Source organism: Helianthus annuus, chromosome 7 (assembly GCF_002127325.2).
Source record: "Helianthus annuus cultivar XRQ/B chromosome 7, HanXRQr2.0-SUNRISE, whole genome shotgun sequence".
Lineage (NCBI taxonomy): Eukaryota > Viridiplantae > Streptophyta > Magnoliopsida > Asterales > Asteraceae > Helianthus > Helianthus annuus.
The window spans coordinates 8,751,643-8,768,616 of NC_035439.2; the positions used below are offsets into that span (position 1 = coordinate 8,751,643).

General features: G+C 35.7%; 2 protein-coding genes across 3 annotated transcripts; both read left to right on the forward strand.

The window, feature by feature from the left end:
* The first annotated feature begins 418 nt into the window (after window positions 1-418).
* On the forward strand, window positions 419-5,795 carry LOC110867794 (nucleoporin NUP152). Of its 2 annotated transcripts, none has more exons than XM_035975472.1 (9): window positions 419-621; window positions 1,730-1,875; window positions 1,971-2,058; window positions 2,143-2,458; window positions 3,048-3,101; window positions 3,196-3,293; window positions 4,457-4,582; window positions 4,679-4,768; window positions 5,300-5,795. In XM_035975472.1, exons 1-9 carry the CDS (start codon window positions 565-567, stop codon window positions 5,417-5,419), a joined length of 1,095 nt encoding a protein of 364 aa, XP_035831365.1. In that variant the 5' UTR covers window positions 419-564; the 3' UTR covers window positions 5,420-5,795. The 2 variants fall into 2 exon arrangements, with proteins under 2 accessions (XP_035831365.1, XP_035831366.1); XM_035975473.1 differs by lacking the exon at window positions 419-621 and adding an exon at window positions 721-838.
* Window positions 5,796-13,410: 7,615 nt separating this feature from the next.
* Window positions 13,411-16,707, forward strand: LOC118480522 (SPX domain-containing membrane protein At4g22990-like). Its single transcript, XM_035975474.1, has 9 exons — window positions 13,411-13,526; window positions 13,636-13,947; window positions 14,147-14,251; window positions 14,331-14,785; window positions 14,878-15,179; window positions 15,298-15,482; window positions 15,678-15,868; window positions 16,162-16,295; window positions 16,384-16,707. Exons 1-9 carry the CDS (start codon window positions 13,428-13,430, stop codon window positions 16,620-16,622), a joined length of 2,022 nt encoding a protein of 673 aa, XP_035831367.1. The 5' UTR covers window positions 13,411-13,427; the 3' UTR covers window positions 16,623-16,707.
* The last annotated feature ends 267 nt before the right edge of the window (window positions 16,708-16,974 follow it).

Consider the following 16,974-nt stretch of genomic DNA (forward strand, 5'->3'; position numbering starts at 1 on the left):
AACCAAGATCTGTCTAGACATACGTTGTTTTAACTGGGTCCGCGCTGGGTTGGTCAGATTTGGTTAAGGCATTCCCCCGGAAACCGTACTGCCTTCACACGAATTAGCTCGCTGAAGTAACAAGCAAATAAAAATCAGGGTGTGGCTCAAGATCAAACCCCTCAATGGATTTGTCACCATCAATGATACATAATTACACGTGATTATCGATTTAAATGAAATCATACAACAATGGGTCAACATCACAAACAAACATGGGTTACATTCTTCATGCCATGAAAGACAACAACTTCTTATATGGCCCGACAAATACCACATGCCTACACCGCACACCATCCAACGGCCAGGATTAAACCTTCACACCCCACCCAAATTCAACGGCTATAAACTCACACACTCCCATGTACCTACCCACACATTATAACAACTTTGTTCATTTGAAAACCAAAACCCTAGAAACAGAAAGTTTGTGATCTATACGGCAAAAAAGGGGATTTTTTTTTGTTCAAATCAACTCAGGAACCCTAATTCGATCAATTGAATCCTCAAAGGTTTTGCTGATACATGAAAGGAACTAAGCGGCTCGGTGTATCGGAAGCTAACGCAGACACTAATTCGATTGTATGTTTTGAAATTGTGCTTTCTTTTTTATTTCATTAAGTTTAATTTATTGATTTTGATGCGTTTTGTTCATTTTATTTGGATTTTGTGGGATCTTAGGTGGTTTTGTGTGTGTTATGGTTCGATTTGAGATGTTATGTGGAAAAAGGTGGAAATTGGTTTGTTTAGCTGGATTTAGATGCTGGAGATTAGAGTTAGTGAATTGGAAGAATGAAATGTATGCATAATTGATTGATTTTGTTGCATTTTGTTGGAATTTTTGTAATTTTACCTGTTTTTATGTGTTTTTTTGGGTTCTGATTTGAGATGTTATGTGGAAAAATGATTTGTTTAGCTGGATTTAGATGCTGGAGAGTAGAATTAGTGAATTGGAAGAATGAAATGTATGCATAATTGATTGATTTTGTTTCATATTGTTGATTTTTGTTGGATTTTGTGCAATTTTAGCTCTTTTTGTGTGATTTTTAGCTTCTGATTTGAGATGATATGTGGAAAATTGTGGAAATTGATTTGTTTTGCTAGATTTAGTGAACTGGAAGACTGAAATGTATGCATAATTGTTGAGTTTTGGCTGTATTTTGTGAGTTCAGAGTAGAAAAGTTATGGCAGGACCACAAATTGATGCTATGTAGAAAGTTGTAGAAATTGATTTGTTTTGGTAGATTTAGATGCTGGAAATCAGAATTAGTGGATTGGAAGAGTGAAATGTATGCATGATTGTTGATTTTTGACTGTATTACTGATTTCAGAGTAAGGAAGTTATGGTACGATTACAAATTCATGCAATTCGAGATGCTATGCGGAAATGGATGTGTTTTGATGGATTTAGATGCTGGAAATTAGGATTAGTGAATTGAGGGATATAAATGTATCCAATTTTTTTTTTTTTTTTTTTTTTTTTTTTTTTTTTTTTGACTGTATTATGTGATTTCAGAGTAAGAAAGGTATGGTAGGACCATGAATCAATGCAATTTGAGATCCTATGTAGAAAGTTGTAGGAAATTGATTTTTTATGCTAGATTTAGATGCTGGAAAATAGAATTAATGAATTGGAAGAGAAAATGTATGTATGTTTGTTTGATTTGTTACTGTATTTATGTGATTCCAGAGTAAAAAAATTATGGTGGGACCACAAATTAATGCTCCGTGGGCGACATCGTCTCAACCGAAATCAATCACGGTCCCATCGTTGGATATGCATCGTGCTGAATCATCAAGACAACATGTGAGAGCTCTCAATAACCAATTTGCAAGGTCTGTAATCTGCTTTTGATAGTTTAGTAGGTTATATGATGATATCTATGATAGCGTATGCTAAGTTTGTGTTTTAATCGTGTTATTATGAGCAGTTGGGTTCAATCTCAGTTACAGAATCATCCCGATGAGCTTTGGGAAGATGGAGTTACTGACTACCTAACGCACGCTTCAGGCATTCTGGTAGCGTATTTTCGAATACGAGAGTTTTTGAATTTTAGTTATGGAAAAAAGTCGTTTCATTTGTTGATGATGTTCTTGAAATAGGAAAAATTCAGTGATGTTGTCAACTGGCTTAAATCAAATCCTGCAAAGAGTGAAAATTTGTTAGAACATGGATCACATGCTGCTCAGAAGAAACTTGCTACGGAAAATAAAGATGTTACAAATGTTCCATTTCAAGAGAAAACTCTAACCGCTCCTGCATCGACCCCGTTATTTGCGACTTCAAGTTTCACAAGCTCGCGGGCCCCTGCGCCACCCTCTAACAACCAATTTTCTTTTTTGCCCGCGCCACCCTCCAACAATCAATTTTCTTTTTCGTCTGCGCCACCCTCCAACAATCAATCTCCTTTTTCGTTTGGTAGGCGTTTTGTCCTGTTATTATGTGTTATTTTATGCATTCTATTCTTTCTTATATAATGTATGTAGGGCTGCAAACAAACCAAACGTTCAGCAAACAGTTTGTGAACCTTTCGGTGGGAAGTTCGTTTGTGTTCATTCGTTTATTAAACAAACGAACACGAACAAGAAATTTTGTTTGTTTAGTTAAATGAACAAACATGAATAGAGACAGCGTTCATTCGTTTATGTTTGATTGTGTTCGATAGTTCATTAGTGTTTTTAGCTTTTATATTTTATATAAATACTTCAAAATTCTGACAAATAAAATATTTAACAAGTGTCAATGTATTATATATTCTGTTCATGAACGCTTGTTTGTGTTCCTTTGTGTCCAATTGTGTTCATGAACATTAGTTTATGTTCATGAATCATCAATATTCGTTTTTGTTCTTTGCCTAAGATTAACAAACAAACACAAACGAACACGAACACGTTCATTTCCTTAACAAACGAATACGGACATAAAATCTCGTTCAGTAAGTGTTCATGAACAGCTAGTGGACACATATATTTCTTATTTTTGACTTGTTTGGATTTTCTTCTCTCAGGGGGACAGAGTTCAATTCCTGTGAAGCCCGATGCTTCAAACGACGCTGATGGTGGTAAGATACATAACTATTTTTACTCTTATTTTTGCAACATATATTATGAAATTATATTGTGTCGAGTGACCGTTATGTTTATTCTTACTAACAGATGATGAGACCGAACAGCCAAGCAGCCCATCTGTGAAGAAGACCGAAGAGACTGGAGTACTTGTGGTGCATGAAGTCAAATGTAAGCTCTATGTCAAGGTAATAATAAAAGCATTTTTTGTCAACTTTTGTACCAGAAAAAGTTACAATGCTTTGACTTGACAAGGTTGATGCCGAATGCATGTATAGAAGGGAAACTTTTCATAAATGGAAACTTGCACTCATTTCAGATAATCCAACATCATAAATGTTGGAGTATTTTCGGGATTGGGAGAGTGTGCTATATATAAAGGAGCGTTCATATCGAAACCAATAATATTTTGAGAAGTGCGAGTAGGGCTGCAAAAGAACCGAACGAACAGGGCCTTGTTCGTGTTCGTTTGTTAAAATAATATATGTGTTCATGAACACTTAACGAATGAGATTTTCTGTTCGTGTTTATTTGTTAAGGAAATGAACGTGTTAGTGTTCGTTTGTGATTTTAGGTGACGAACACAAACGAACGTTCATGAACACAAACTAATGTTAATGAACACAAATGAAAACAAAAGAACACAAAATAAGCTATAATGTTTTGTTTGTCGGTGTTTTGTTTTAAAAAAATTATAATATAAAAACAAAAACATTAATGAAACTATCAAACATAAATGAACACGTTACCGAACGTTCACGAACATAAATGAACGATCACGGCCTCTGTTCATGTTACTTCATTTAACTAAATGAACGAAATTTTTTGTTCATTTATTAAACGAACGAACACAAACAAACTTCCCGCCGAACGGTTCAGGAATTGTTCGCTGAACGTTCGGTTCGTTTGCAGCCTTAAGTGCGAGAAATGCTCTAACCCTTGTACTAGTTATTAAATAAATGGAGTAAATGCATGTAGATTTTAATATAAGATTTATTAATAAAAAATGTGGTACTTATAGTCTTTTGTATAGACTATAATATGTGCACTTTTTTATACTTCTTTTTGAAAAATTCAAGAGAGGAGAAGAACAAATTAAAGAAAGAGTATGGAGAGAACATATACCATTTTTTTTTAATTTACCCTTCCCATTGCGCTATGTACAATGTATTCGTGGCTTATGCGGTTCTCAACATAGTATTGGTTCTGAAATGGACACACCGGGATATATATATATATATATATGTATGTATATATACATAATTTTAAACATAAATATTATCATTTTGTGAATAATTTACACAATTAAGCTTCATATTATCAAAACTGACTTTCTCATCTATCTGTTCAGTCAACCGATCCAACGGATAAAGATGCATGGAAAGATAGAGGCACAGGACAACTATCTATCAAATGCAAAGAAGGTGTAACCAAAGGAACCAAGGACTCCAAACCCACAGTTCTTGTTAGAAATGATGTACTTTTCTTCTCTTTTTTTTATTTCCCTTTATGTATATAACGTCTGCTGTTATTATATATCATAATAGTTTATTTTGTATGCTACTTATGACAGGTGGGAAGATTGCTTCTTAACGCGTTGTTATATCCAGGCATAAAGACAAACTTGCAAAAGAACTCCATTGTTGCTATTTTTCATACCGCCGTACGTTAATTGTTCATATACAATAGATTCATCATATGATTTTTTTTTTTGAGTAAACTGCCATTTTGGTCCCTGTGGTTTGATCACTTTTGCCACTTTAGTCCAAAACTCAAACGTTTTGCATCTGGGTCCCTGTGGTTTCAGTTTTATTGCCATTTTGATCCAAAAATGAAATCAGATCATATTTGTCTTATAAAATCCGGCAATTTTGTCATTTTCCTCAGAGGCAAATCAGGTCATGTTTGTCTTATAAAATATGGTATTTATTTATAAAAAGAAATGATCATTTTGCCCATGCGGAAAATGACAAAATAGCAGGATTTTATAAGACAAATATGATATTATTTCATTTTTGGACCAAATGGCAATAAAACTGAAACCACAGGGACCCAGATGCAAAAAGTTTGAGTTTTGGACTAAAGTGGCAAAAGTGACCAAACCACAGGGACCAAAATAGCAGTTTACTCTTTTTTTTTTCTTTTTTTTTTGTTTTAAACAAGTTAATCAAATGACTGTGTTTTAATCTTATAGGATGATAACGGGAGTGAGAATAGTAAAGTTGTTGCACGGACGTTTTTGATAAGGACAAAGAGCGAGGAGGATAGGGACAAGCTTGCAGCCGCTATTAAAGAATATGCTCCTGTTGCTTGAACATGCGACCGGTGTTTAATGACACTTTAATCTTCCCTCTCATTGATGCACCATCAACCAAAAGCAATTGTGCACCAAGTGAGGTGGTTCAGTGGGTCATTGTCATAATGGATATGACCGTGAAGGTAACTTATGAACCGGGTAAGCAGAATGGTGCGAGTCAAGGTCAGTTTATGTACAACTTTGGGAAACTTGTGGGTGCATATTGTAGGTATCATTTATAAATGAGATGCAAAGTTGTACCATCGGTTGCGGTTGAATTTAAACTAGAGAGCAGTTTTTTTTTTATTAGCTATGAAAACTTTTGTTGTATGTCTGCATGAGTAGTGTTTTTAAGTCTCTTTTGGAAGAAAAAATTGAAAAATAAGAAGATAAAGTGGGTATGTCATTCATATGTTAAAACTATCAAATCGACCATCCAAAACTGTAATACATGAGTAGTGTTTTTAAGTCTCTTTTGGAGTGCATTGTCTGTGGATAGAACAACAACTCCAGGGTTATGTGTGCTTGGATTGGTGACCTTTTGGTAAGCTTCTACTCATTAAACGAAAAACACAAATATATGAGACCATCGTGGGTAAATTGGACAATACTGGTTGACATGAGAAATCGGATGTCACACGTGGTATCAAAGCCGCTCATGTTTGTTTATAATGGTAGGACATGCTCATCGATGATGATGAGTCCAAAGGTGATATGATAGAAACAAGAACACAGAGAGAAGAAGTCACAATCAATCAAGCTATCTTATTAAGTCGTTAATACCGTTACTTATACAGCTACAACGATTCTTAACTACCAACAACCTGTATTACATTTAACCCCTAGACTTATAACTATTGATCTCCCAACCCTTCTTATTATTACTAAACCATTATTACATTTTACCCCCCTATACTTCATACTGTAACAATACTCCCTCCATTAACACGAGTTTTGTCCTCAAAATTCAAAATTAGGGAAACGCTTTTTCAATTCTTCAAGATCTTCCTATGTCGCCTCAGTCACCGGTAACCCCTGCCAATGAATTAACCCCTGTACTCTGGCTCGTGACCCTTTCTTTAACAATTTCCGATCGATAATAGCTCTTGGTTGTACCGACACAGTTGGTAATTCCGGTAATGGTGTGACATTCTGGTCCCGGAGCTGCTTTAAGTAAAGATACATGAAATGTGGGGTGCAGTTTTGATTCCTCAGGCAGTGACGGATCTAGGAATTTTTTGCAGGGGGTTCACTTTTTAATATGTTCCAATTTCATATGTCCGAACATAAAAAAATCGGGTCGGTTCAACAATTCGGGTCGGGTAAGGTTCGTCACATAATAAAAATACGGTACAACAATCAAAAAGAATCGTCATGATAAATTTAAAAACACGTAATGTAAATAAGTTGGTCTTTATGAATAAAAGAACATATCTACGGTTGTTCTCTACGAGGTTTCATACTTTGAAAACTTTGCATTACATTCTTGATGAAAACGTGTTGTAATAACTCCCTTTAATGTAGCAAATGCAATAATCGTTCTATTACCAAGGAATCGTTCATGTATCTATCATCACCAATCCTATTACGAGTGAGACTAATATATGGAAATGACTTTTAAACGAACGAAACGATCTATTATTCGTTCTATTACCACTAAGGGTGTTCATTAAACGTTGAATTGTTCAAACGGAAGAAAGTCGTTTCGTTGGGCTGGTTTGAAATATACAGGGTCTCGTTTACGATTTCGTTTTGATGTAAACCAAAGTGGTTGTTTAACATTATTTATTATTTTTTCCATTTTAGAAATATAAAGTTACGAGTCTCTGTATATAATTCATCAATAATCCTTATTATTAACATAATTGCTTAAAGTTAAGTTGTCATATTTAACAATAGTTTGAGAATTCGGTGGGTTAATCAATGAATTTAACCCACAAAATAAATAAATGGATCAATTGTAAAGGTAAACCCAGTAGTAGCCCACCCCATTTTACATCCAAATAAATGTAAAACTCCCAACGTGTTTCCTACCCCTTGGTAAATCCAACCACACAATCATGTAATAACAAGCTAAAAACAAGAAAAAAGATATTCACTAAAACACGTAAAAGGGCTCGAACTCGTGACCTGTAAGTTACAAAACACATGCGTTACCGGTGCATCACTACAAAGGTTTAAGTAAAGGTTCCTTTTAAAAATATTAAAGGGTTCCTTCTCTGTTTTTTTAATCGTTTTACACTATAAATTACAGAACCCCCTCGGTGGGCTTAGATCCGCCCCTGTCCTCAGGTAAGCTCAAACGGTAAGCAACTGATCCTATTTTCTCCAAGATTTCAAAGGGTCCAAAAAATTTAGGACCTAATTTTTGACTATAATGCTGTCTAAGAGATGTTTGAACATAGGGTTGCAGTTTCACATAAACCCAATCTCCAACCTTGAACTGCCTATCAGACCTATGCTTATCAGCCAATTGCTTCATTCGATTTCGTGCCTTCTCCAAATTAGCCTTCAAGGTAACTATCTTGATTTCCCGCATTCGAAATAAATCTTCCAAAGATTCAATCTTTGTTTCATTTGGTATATATGGAACATGTATAGGCGGCGATATTCCATATAAGGCTTCATATGGAGACATTCCAATAGCTGAGTGACTGGTGCCACCATTCAGCCAAGGTTAACCATTTAGGCCAAGCTTTTGGATCATCCATAACCATGCACCTGAGGTATGTCTCCAAACATCGATTTAAAACTTCCGTTTGGCCATCTGATTGTGGATGGTAAGAAGAAGAAAATGTCAAGTGAATTCCTTAGAGTTTCATGAAATCTTTCCAGAATCTGCTCACGAATATAGGATCTCTATCCGAAACAATGGTACTAGGACATCCATGTAGCTTAAAAATATTGTCAAATACTACCCGAGCTACATGAGTGGCAGTGTAAGGATGGGCTATGGCAATAAAATGGCCATACTTTGTAAATCTGTCCACAACTACTAAGATAGTGTCTTTCCCATTGACCTTTGGCAGCCCACTTATGAAATCCATAGAAATGTCAGTAAAGACTGAATTAGGAGTTGGTAAAGGTTGTAGGAACCCTGGGCTTGCCACTCGCTCATATTTTGCCCTATGACATACTTGACAAGCTTTTACCCACTGTTTCACATCCGAATAACATTTTCTCCAATAAAACAACTGTTTTAGCCGCTGCAATGTAGGGTAATAGCCTGAGTGACCTCCAACAGGGGAAAAAATGGCACAAATGCAATATATCTTGTCTTAACTGATCATCTTTTCCAATCACCACTTTATTCTTTCTTTTCAAAATAGTTCCATCCCAAGTCCAATGTTTGACCTGAGTTCCCTGTGTCAAACTTTGAATAATTTGTTGCAATTTGTCATCATTCAGCCAACTGTTTTGAATACGAGTCCATAAACATGGATCAATGGAGCTCAGGTTCATTTCAAACAAAGCTAACCCTTCTACTCTGGACAAGGCATCAGCTCCCTTATTTTCAGTTCCCTCTTTGTACACAATTTCATAGTCATAGCATAAAAGTTTAGCTAACCATTTTTGTTGCAATGGTGTACTAACTTTTTGTTCCAGCAAATACTTCAAGCTCCTTTAATCTGTTCTGATGATAAAGTGCTTTAGCATCAGATAATGATGCCAATGTTTGACTGCCATTAAAATGGCTAATAGCTCCTTGTCATACACAGACATAGCTTATTGTTTGACAGAAATACCCCTACTCACATATGCCAGTGGATGGCTATCTTGCATCAATACAGCCCCTAGACCCTTAGAAGAGGCATCAGTTTCAAGAATAAAGACTTTAGAAAAGTCAGGTAAAGCTAGGACTGGTGCAGTAGTCAAAGCAACTATTAACTGTTCAAAAGCCTGCTGAGTCTCTTTATTCCAGCCAAATGCATCCTTTTTCAACAGGTTATTGAGGGGTTTAGCAATTGATCCAAAAGATTTAATAAATCTTCTGTAATAACCTGCCAGGCCCAGAAATCCTCTCAGCTATTTAATTGTTGTAGGAACAGGCCAATTAACTACTGCTTCAATCTTTTTAGGATCTGTACTTACCCCTTCCTTTGTAATCACATGGCCCAGATACTCCACACTAGACCCAGCAAATGTGCATTTAGATTTTTTAGCTAACAAGGAATTGGATTTGAAAAGTTCAAATATAGCTTCCAAATCCTTTAAGTGTTGTGACAGAGATGAACTGTAGACTAATATATCATCAAAAAATACCAATGCACATTTCCTAAGTAGGGGCTTGAAGGTAGTATTCATGAGAGCTTGGAATGTGGCTGGTGCATTAGTGAGTCCAAAAGGAAGAACTAGGAACTCAAAATGACCTTGGTGAGTTCGAAATGTTGTCTTGTGAATGTCAGATTCGTGCATTCTGACCTGATGGTATCCAGATCTCAGATCCAGTTTGGAGAATATAGTAGATCCCACCAATTCATAAAGTAGTTCATCTATTAAAGGGATTGGAAAACTATTTTTTACAGTTGCTTCATTGAGCTTCCAATAATCCAGACACATTCGCCAAGTCCCATCTTTTTTCTTTACCAATACCACTGGAGCTGCAAATGCACTTGTACTCTCTCTGATTATTCCCATGTCTAGTAATTCCTGAGTCATTTTCTCAATAACATCTTTTTGGGCAGCAGGGTATCTATAAGGCTTTTGAGCAATCACATTGACCCCTTCTTTGAGAATAATTTGGTGATCACAAGACCTTTTAGGTGGTAAGGTGGTGGGTGTAGCAAATACCATTTCATATTTTTGTAATAAACTATCCACTTGTTGCAGATCTTGCTTCCCTTGGACCACAGGTTCATGAATTACACTTTGATCTGCTACTGGCTGCATACTGAACAACTGAGCACTGACTATAGTTTGACAGTTTGACAAGATATTATCCAATTTCTCACTAGTGCATAAAGACACTCCATTATTCTTTTCACCTTTCAATTCACAGACCTTGTTTTGAACCTTAAATTTCATTGTGAGATCTTTAAAGTTCCAAGTGATGTCATCCAAACCTTGTAACCATTGAATGCCTAGTACCATATCATAATTGGCCAATGGAATGAGTAACACATTAGTGGTAAACCAACTCCCCTGCATCATCCATTTCATGTTCTCACACATCTTTGTACAACTCGTCAGATACCCATCAGCTACTGTGATCTTCATTGGTGGTATTTATTTTGTAGGACATCTCATTTTTGCAGCCAATTTTTCATCTACAAAATTATGTGTAGACCCTGAATCTATGAGTATATGTAAAACCTTAGTTCCAATAGATCCAATAACCTTCATGGTTGAATAAGAAATCACTCCCATAATAGCATTCAGTGATATCTGTGGATCTAACATCTCTTGTAATGCAGATTCATCTTGTTCTACTGTATCATCATCATCATCATCATCCCATATTTCAATGGAAAACAGTTGCTTATTTTTACATTGATGTGTAGAGGTATACCTTTCATTGCACCCCAAACATTCCCCCTTTGCTCTTTTTTCTGCAATTTCTTTAGTGGATAGTGTTTTGGTGTATCTTGGTTTAATAGGGGGTGCGGGTAATAAGGGTAATTGGTAGAAGATATTGGTGCAGGATTAAGGACATATTTAGAATATGAATCATTAGGTTTGTAAGAAGGCTTGTAGGGTGCTTTATAGTGACTTGGTTGTAACAAAGTCAAGTTTTCTGTTTGGGTTCTGGCCAACATATATGTTTCAGGTAAGGTTCTTGGTCTCAACAGTTTAATAGGATTCCCCACTTCTGGTTTAAGAGCTCTCAAAAACAGACTAATAGCATATTCTTCCGGAATACTTACCCTGGTCAAGGCTAAGTCAAATTCATTGCAGAATTCTTGAATGGAACCTGTTTGCTTAATGGATGCTAATGCAGCCATAACATGACAATCCATTGTCGTAGCAAACCTTGAAGAAATAAAATTCTTGTATTCCCCCCAAGTTAAATCCTCAATAGAACCCCCCTCTAGATCTCGATCTCACAAATGCTTTAGAACCCCCTCTAGATGTCACAAATGCTTGATGCCATAACAAAGCCATATCTTCTAAATGAATGATAGCACATCTTACCTTTTGATTCTCAGGAGTAGCATCAATGGAAAAGAAATGCTCTACCTGCATAACCAGCCCTCTACATTAGTACCATTGAATTTTGGGAATTCAATCTTGGCTAAACAGCTATAATTGTTCCCTCTTGTATCATTGAATGGATGATTAACCAACCCTTCTGTTTGATGATTTCTTGCACCATTTAATGATTGAATTCCCTGCATAATTGCTTCCATTTGTGACTGCAATTTTGAGGAATTGAGATCTAACTGAATCTTAACAGCTTCAATTTCTTGATTACTATGGTTCATTGCCGATTTGATAGCTTCTAATTCTGTTAAATTGGACCCAGTGGCTGTCTCCAATCTTTGCAATACAGCATCATGATCTGCAATTCTTTGTTCTAACAATTGACTACGAGTTGCCATTGATGCGATTCGGGTAATTGATTGAACAAGTAATCAATTACAGAGAACGAAATGAAATCACGGATGAATTGATCAACAATTGATCAATTCGGCTACAATTGAATGGAAATTGAACGAAAATTGAACGAATTAGGGTTGAATCCAAGAACTTCCGAGGATCGAAAGCTCTGATACCACTTGATATGATAGAAACAAGAACACAGAGAGAAGAAGTCACAATCAATCAAGCTATCTTATTAAGTCGTTATACAGCTACAACGATTCTTAACTACCAACAACCTGTATTACATTTAACCCCCTAGACTTATAACTATTGATCTCCCAACCCTTCTTATTATTACTAAACCATTATTACATTTTACCCCCCTATACTTCATACTGTAACAAAAGGGGTGTTTGTAACCCTTATGCAAAATCCTAGATCGTCATGTTCTGTCCACGTGTAAACTCCCATGTCATAAAGAATGCTCCGCCTAAAATATCACTAACGCGTTTTATATATGTTAGTTGTAAACGAGAGAATAACACAAATATGTAAACTTCTCATAAAAAAAACTGACTATATTAATTGGTATAATGGGCCAGTCGCTACATGGATTAATATCAAACGTCTATTACGTGTATTTTTTTTTAATTAAAGGTAAAATTATATAGCATCATCAATGTAACAAAATATATTGGTAAAATTATATACCATCATCAATGTAACAAAATATATTTTCTGTTACAAAAAAAATGATTGCAAAGATCATAACAACGATCCCTTTCTTCCCCACAGCAGAATTAGCAAGAATAGCAAATGCTATTCGATTCACCCAATTCTCACTCGTCTTTATTAATTTATTATTATTCAGAAAACCCAATTAATATTATTCCATGCCAATCCTTTTATCATATTCATGCAAATTCAAACCTAATCAAGATCCCATGTTCTAAACACACACAAATCTGCTACGTGTTTGGTTGTTTTGTTTATGTTTTTTTGTTGTTGTTTCAAGAAGATACAACAAGGGTATGTGTTGTTGTTGTTGTTTAAATTGTGTTTATTTAGTGTGTGCATTCATTCTCAACCCTAAGTGGGTTTCATTTGTTGAATCAAAAAATGATATAAATATTGCAACCTTTAAGTTTGTTCTTTATCTTTAGGGTTCATCAACTTTTAAAACATCAATGATCACTCTTGAAACAATTCAAAAGAAAAATCTTGAATTCCTATAAACAAATTATCATATTGCATGATTCTTTATTTTGTTATAAAATCATGTTCTTGTTTAGTTTCTTGTAGTCGGTAACGCGATATATTATTACTACAGTTTATGCACTAGTGAGAGATGGTTGCTTTTGGGAAGAAGTTGAAGGCCAGACAAATAGAAGAATGGCAAGGGTATATAATTTGGATCTTTCTTTTAATATTATTCGTTTTCTTGTAAAATAATTTGGTTATATATATATTTGCATATATCAGATATTACATCAATTACAAGCTCATGAAGAAAAAAGTGAAACAATATGCTTGCCAAGTTGAAACCGGAGGCTATGAACGTAGATATGTTCTCAAAGACTTCTCAAGAATGCTCGATAATCAAGTACGCGATGAATATATCTTTTGGTTTTTGGAATGTTACGAGTGATTGTTTGTTTGCTTTTTTTTTTTTTGTTTTGTTTTGTTTTTGTTTTTTATTTAAATTTATGCAGATTGAAAAAATTGTTCTTTTTCTATTGGAGCAACAAGGGATTCTTGGTGGCAGGATAGCCAAGCTTGGAGAACAACAAGAAATGCTTCAAACCGAGCTTGATCTACCGAGAATAGCTTCTTTACAAGAAGCCTATAGAGACATTGGAAGAGATCTACTAAAGCTTCTATTTTTTGTTGAGATAAACGCAATCGGACTTCGAAAGATACTTAAAAAGTTTGATAAACGTTTAGGATACAGGTTTACCGATTATTATGTTAAGACGCGTGCAAATCATCCTTATTCTCAGCTTCAACAAGTCTTCCAGCATGTGGTAAATTGCCCGAGTCCATATCATCTTTTTTTATTATTTGGCTTGAAAACTCACATTACTGGTAAATTCACGGGACCCACCAATACCATGCTAACCAGCCTGACACCTCTGCTAGAGCGATAAAGGCGCTCCATATGATCATTTAATAGAAATTTAGTTTTCTTTATTTTATTTTGAATGAAATCTAATGGCATTTCAGGGTTTAGGGGCGGTTGTGGGAGCCATATCTCGAAATCTAGCGGAACTTGATGATTTTCAAGGGAGTTACCTGTCGATTTATGATCAACCGGCTCGTCCTTTTCAGGTTATCTCATTTCCTACAGTTGGCAAGATAGACGGGGTCGAGTAACATCATATACTTATTTTGTAAATTCGGTTTGCAGGATCCTGTGATCGACTCCATAAAAGCGGCGGTAGACAGATTATCTCACTCAACAAACTTCCTCACTTATTTGGGGCAACATGCTCTTATCATACACGAAGAATTACCAACGCCTAACGTAGAACTTGTTGATGATCAAAGATACCATTTCGTGTCACTTTTGTTAAACTTGGTGAACACATTCCTTTACATGGTGAATACATATATTATTGTCCCAACAGCAGATGATTACTCCGCGAGTCTAGGAGCTGCACCAACTGTTTGTGGGATTGTTATTGGTGCAATGGCTGTTGCGCAGATATTTTCTTCGGTTTATTTTAGTGCTTGGTCTAATAAATCGTACTTCAAACCGTTGATCTTTAGCAGCATTGTTCTTTTTGTGGGCAATGTAATGTATGCATTGGCTTATGATTTTGACTCGATAACCGTGCTTTTACTCGGCCGCCTGTTTTGCGGGTATGTATTTAATATGCGAGATGACCCATGAAATGTTTATATATTTTTTAAAAAGGATTTATTATTTTACTTTTTTGCTTGTAATTGTGTAGTCTTGGATCTGCTAGAGCGGTGAACCGGCGATATATAAGTGATTGTGTACCTCTCAACATCCGAATGCAAGCCTCCGCCGGTTTTGTTAGTGCTAGTGCTCTTGGAATGGCTTGTGGCCCTGCAATTGCTGGATTATTACAAGTTAAATTCAAGGTTTACACGATCACTATTAACCAAAACACGTCGCCTGGTTGGGTTATGGCTGTCGCATGGGTGTTTTATTTGATATGGCTCTCGGTTTCATTTAAAGAACCCGGTCATCTCTCTCAAGGAGTTGTTAATGTGCCTGAATGTAGCACAAGTATGCTGAATTTCATATTTACGCGGTTGCTGTTTATATTTTAAACCCCTATATAATATAACCATGATGGAATATGATATTTATTTATATTTTTGACGGGGTTGGATCTTTATTTTAGGTCTAGGAGAGAGTGATGCGCTTGAAAACGGTGCAACACAACCGTTACTTGTAAGTTCACAAGCGCACAAAGATGATGTAGCCGAAGATCAAGAATGTGACATGAGTGAAGTGCCTTCAGAAGACTCACATGCACCGATTAATTCCATAGGTGCAGCATATAAGTTACTCACACCTTCTGTAAAGGTTTGTTTTTTTATACACTTTACGCGTTTATACCAAGTTTACTCTAAAACATGATACACTATAACATATAAAGTCAAGCGTTTTAGTTTTCAACTTGCGACATGTTTAACTAAACTTTATATGAAGCTGCGTAAAGTTTGATATCATATCATCATTTCTTGATGAATGTTGACAAGACAAATCCATGAATATCAGGTTCAGTTGTTTATATATTTCATGCTCAAGTATGCAACAGAGATCTTGTTGGCAGAATCGAGTGTCATCACTTCATACTACTTCCACTGGACTACAAGTCAAGTTTCAATATTTCTTGTATGCCTTGGCCTAACTGTTCTTCCGGTGAACATGATTGTTGGAAGCAATATCAGCAACAAGTTTGAAGACAGGTACAATTCATTATCATGTACCCTTTTCATTATTTGCTCTAAAAAACTGACTTTAAAAGATTTTTTGCATATTGGAATTTTTTCACAAGACATTGAAACTTAACATGGATATGAATAGGTTCAATTTGTCAAGTTGTTCATAGATATAACGCGTATAATATACGTTAACATTTATAAGCATTAACAATAAATGTCATGTATTTTTCATGTTGACACTTGTTAAAAAATTGTGTACACTTGAGAGTTTTAACTATTTGTATGTTTTCTTTGATAACAATTTGATTCCTTTTCAGACAAATTTTACTAGCATCAGAAATCATGGTTTGTTTGGGAATTGCAGCAAGTTTTCACATTATAGTGCCTTATACCGTGATTCAATATGTCGTATCAGGACTTGTTATGTTTGTTTCTGCTGAAGTTTTAGAAGGTACATTCTTTTATAATCATATATATTTTTAAACATGTTCGGGCCGGGCCGGGGAAACCCTTTAAAAACATTTTATGTTGATACATAGGTGTGAACTTGTCACTTTTATCGCGTGTAATGTCATCGCGACTATCTCGTGGGACTTTTAACGGTGGACTACTGTCAACTGAAGCCGGGACTATAGCAAGAGTGATTGCAGATGCTACTATTACATTAGGAGGGTCTGTGGGTGAGAGTAGACTCTTGAATGTTACTTTACTACCATCATTATTGATCTGCATATTGGCGATTATTGCCACGGGTTTGACCTACAATTCTCAATACTAAATCGCGATGTTTGGCAACTTAGGCTGAGTTAATGTCTTGAGTCTGAATTATACGTTCCAGGCTCATGTGGAGGTTGGGGGGGGGGGGGGGGGTGTTCATGTATAAGCAGTGTTTTGAAAGCGCAAGACACTCCAAACTAGATACACTTTTGGTAGTTTAGTAGTTACTCACAAAACAATGGGAAACTTAAATACCATATATGAGAAATGAATTGTTGTGCATCATTTGACTGTGCCCACTAGATAATCACAAAAAAAAGCGTCGCCTCATGTACAGCCATCGCGTGCACTCTCTGATGCGGCCTGCTCGTCCCATTTGTCTTCTAGAAAATAGTGTTATGTAACTTATTTAG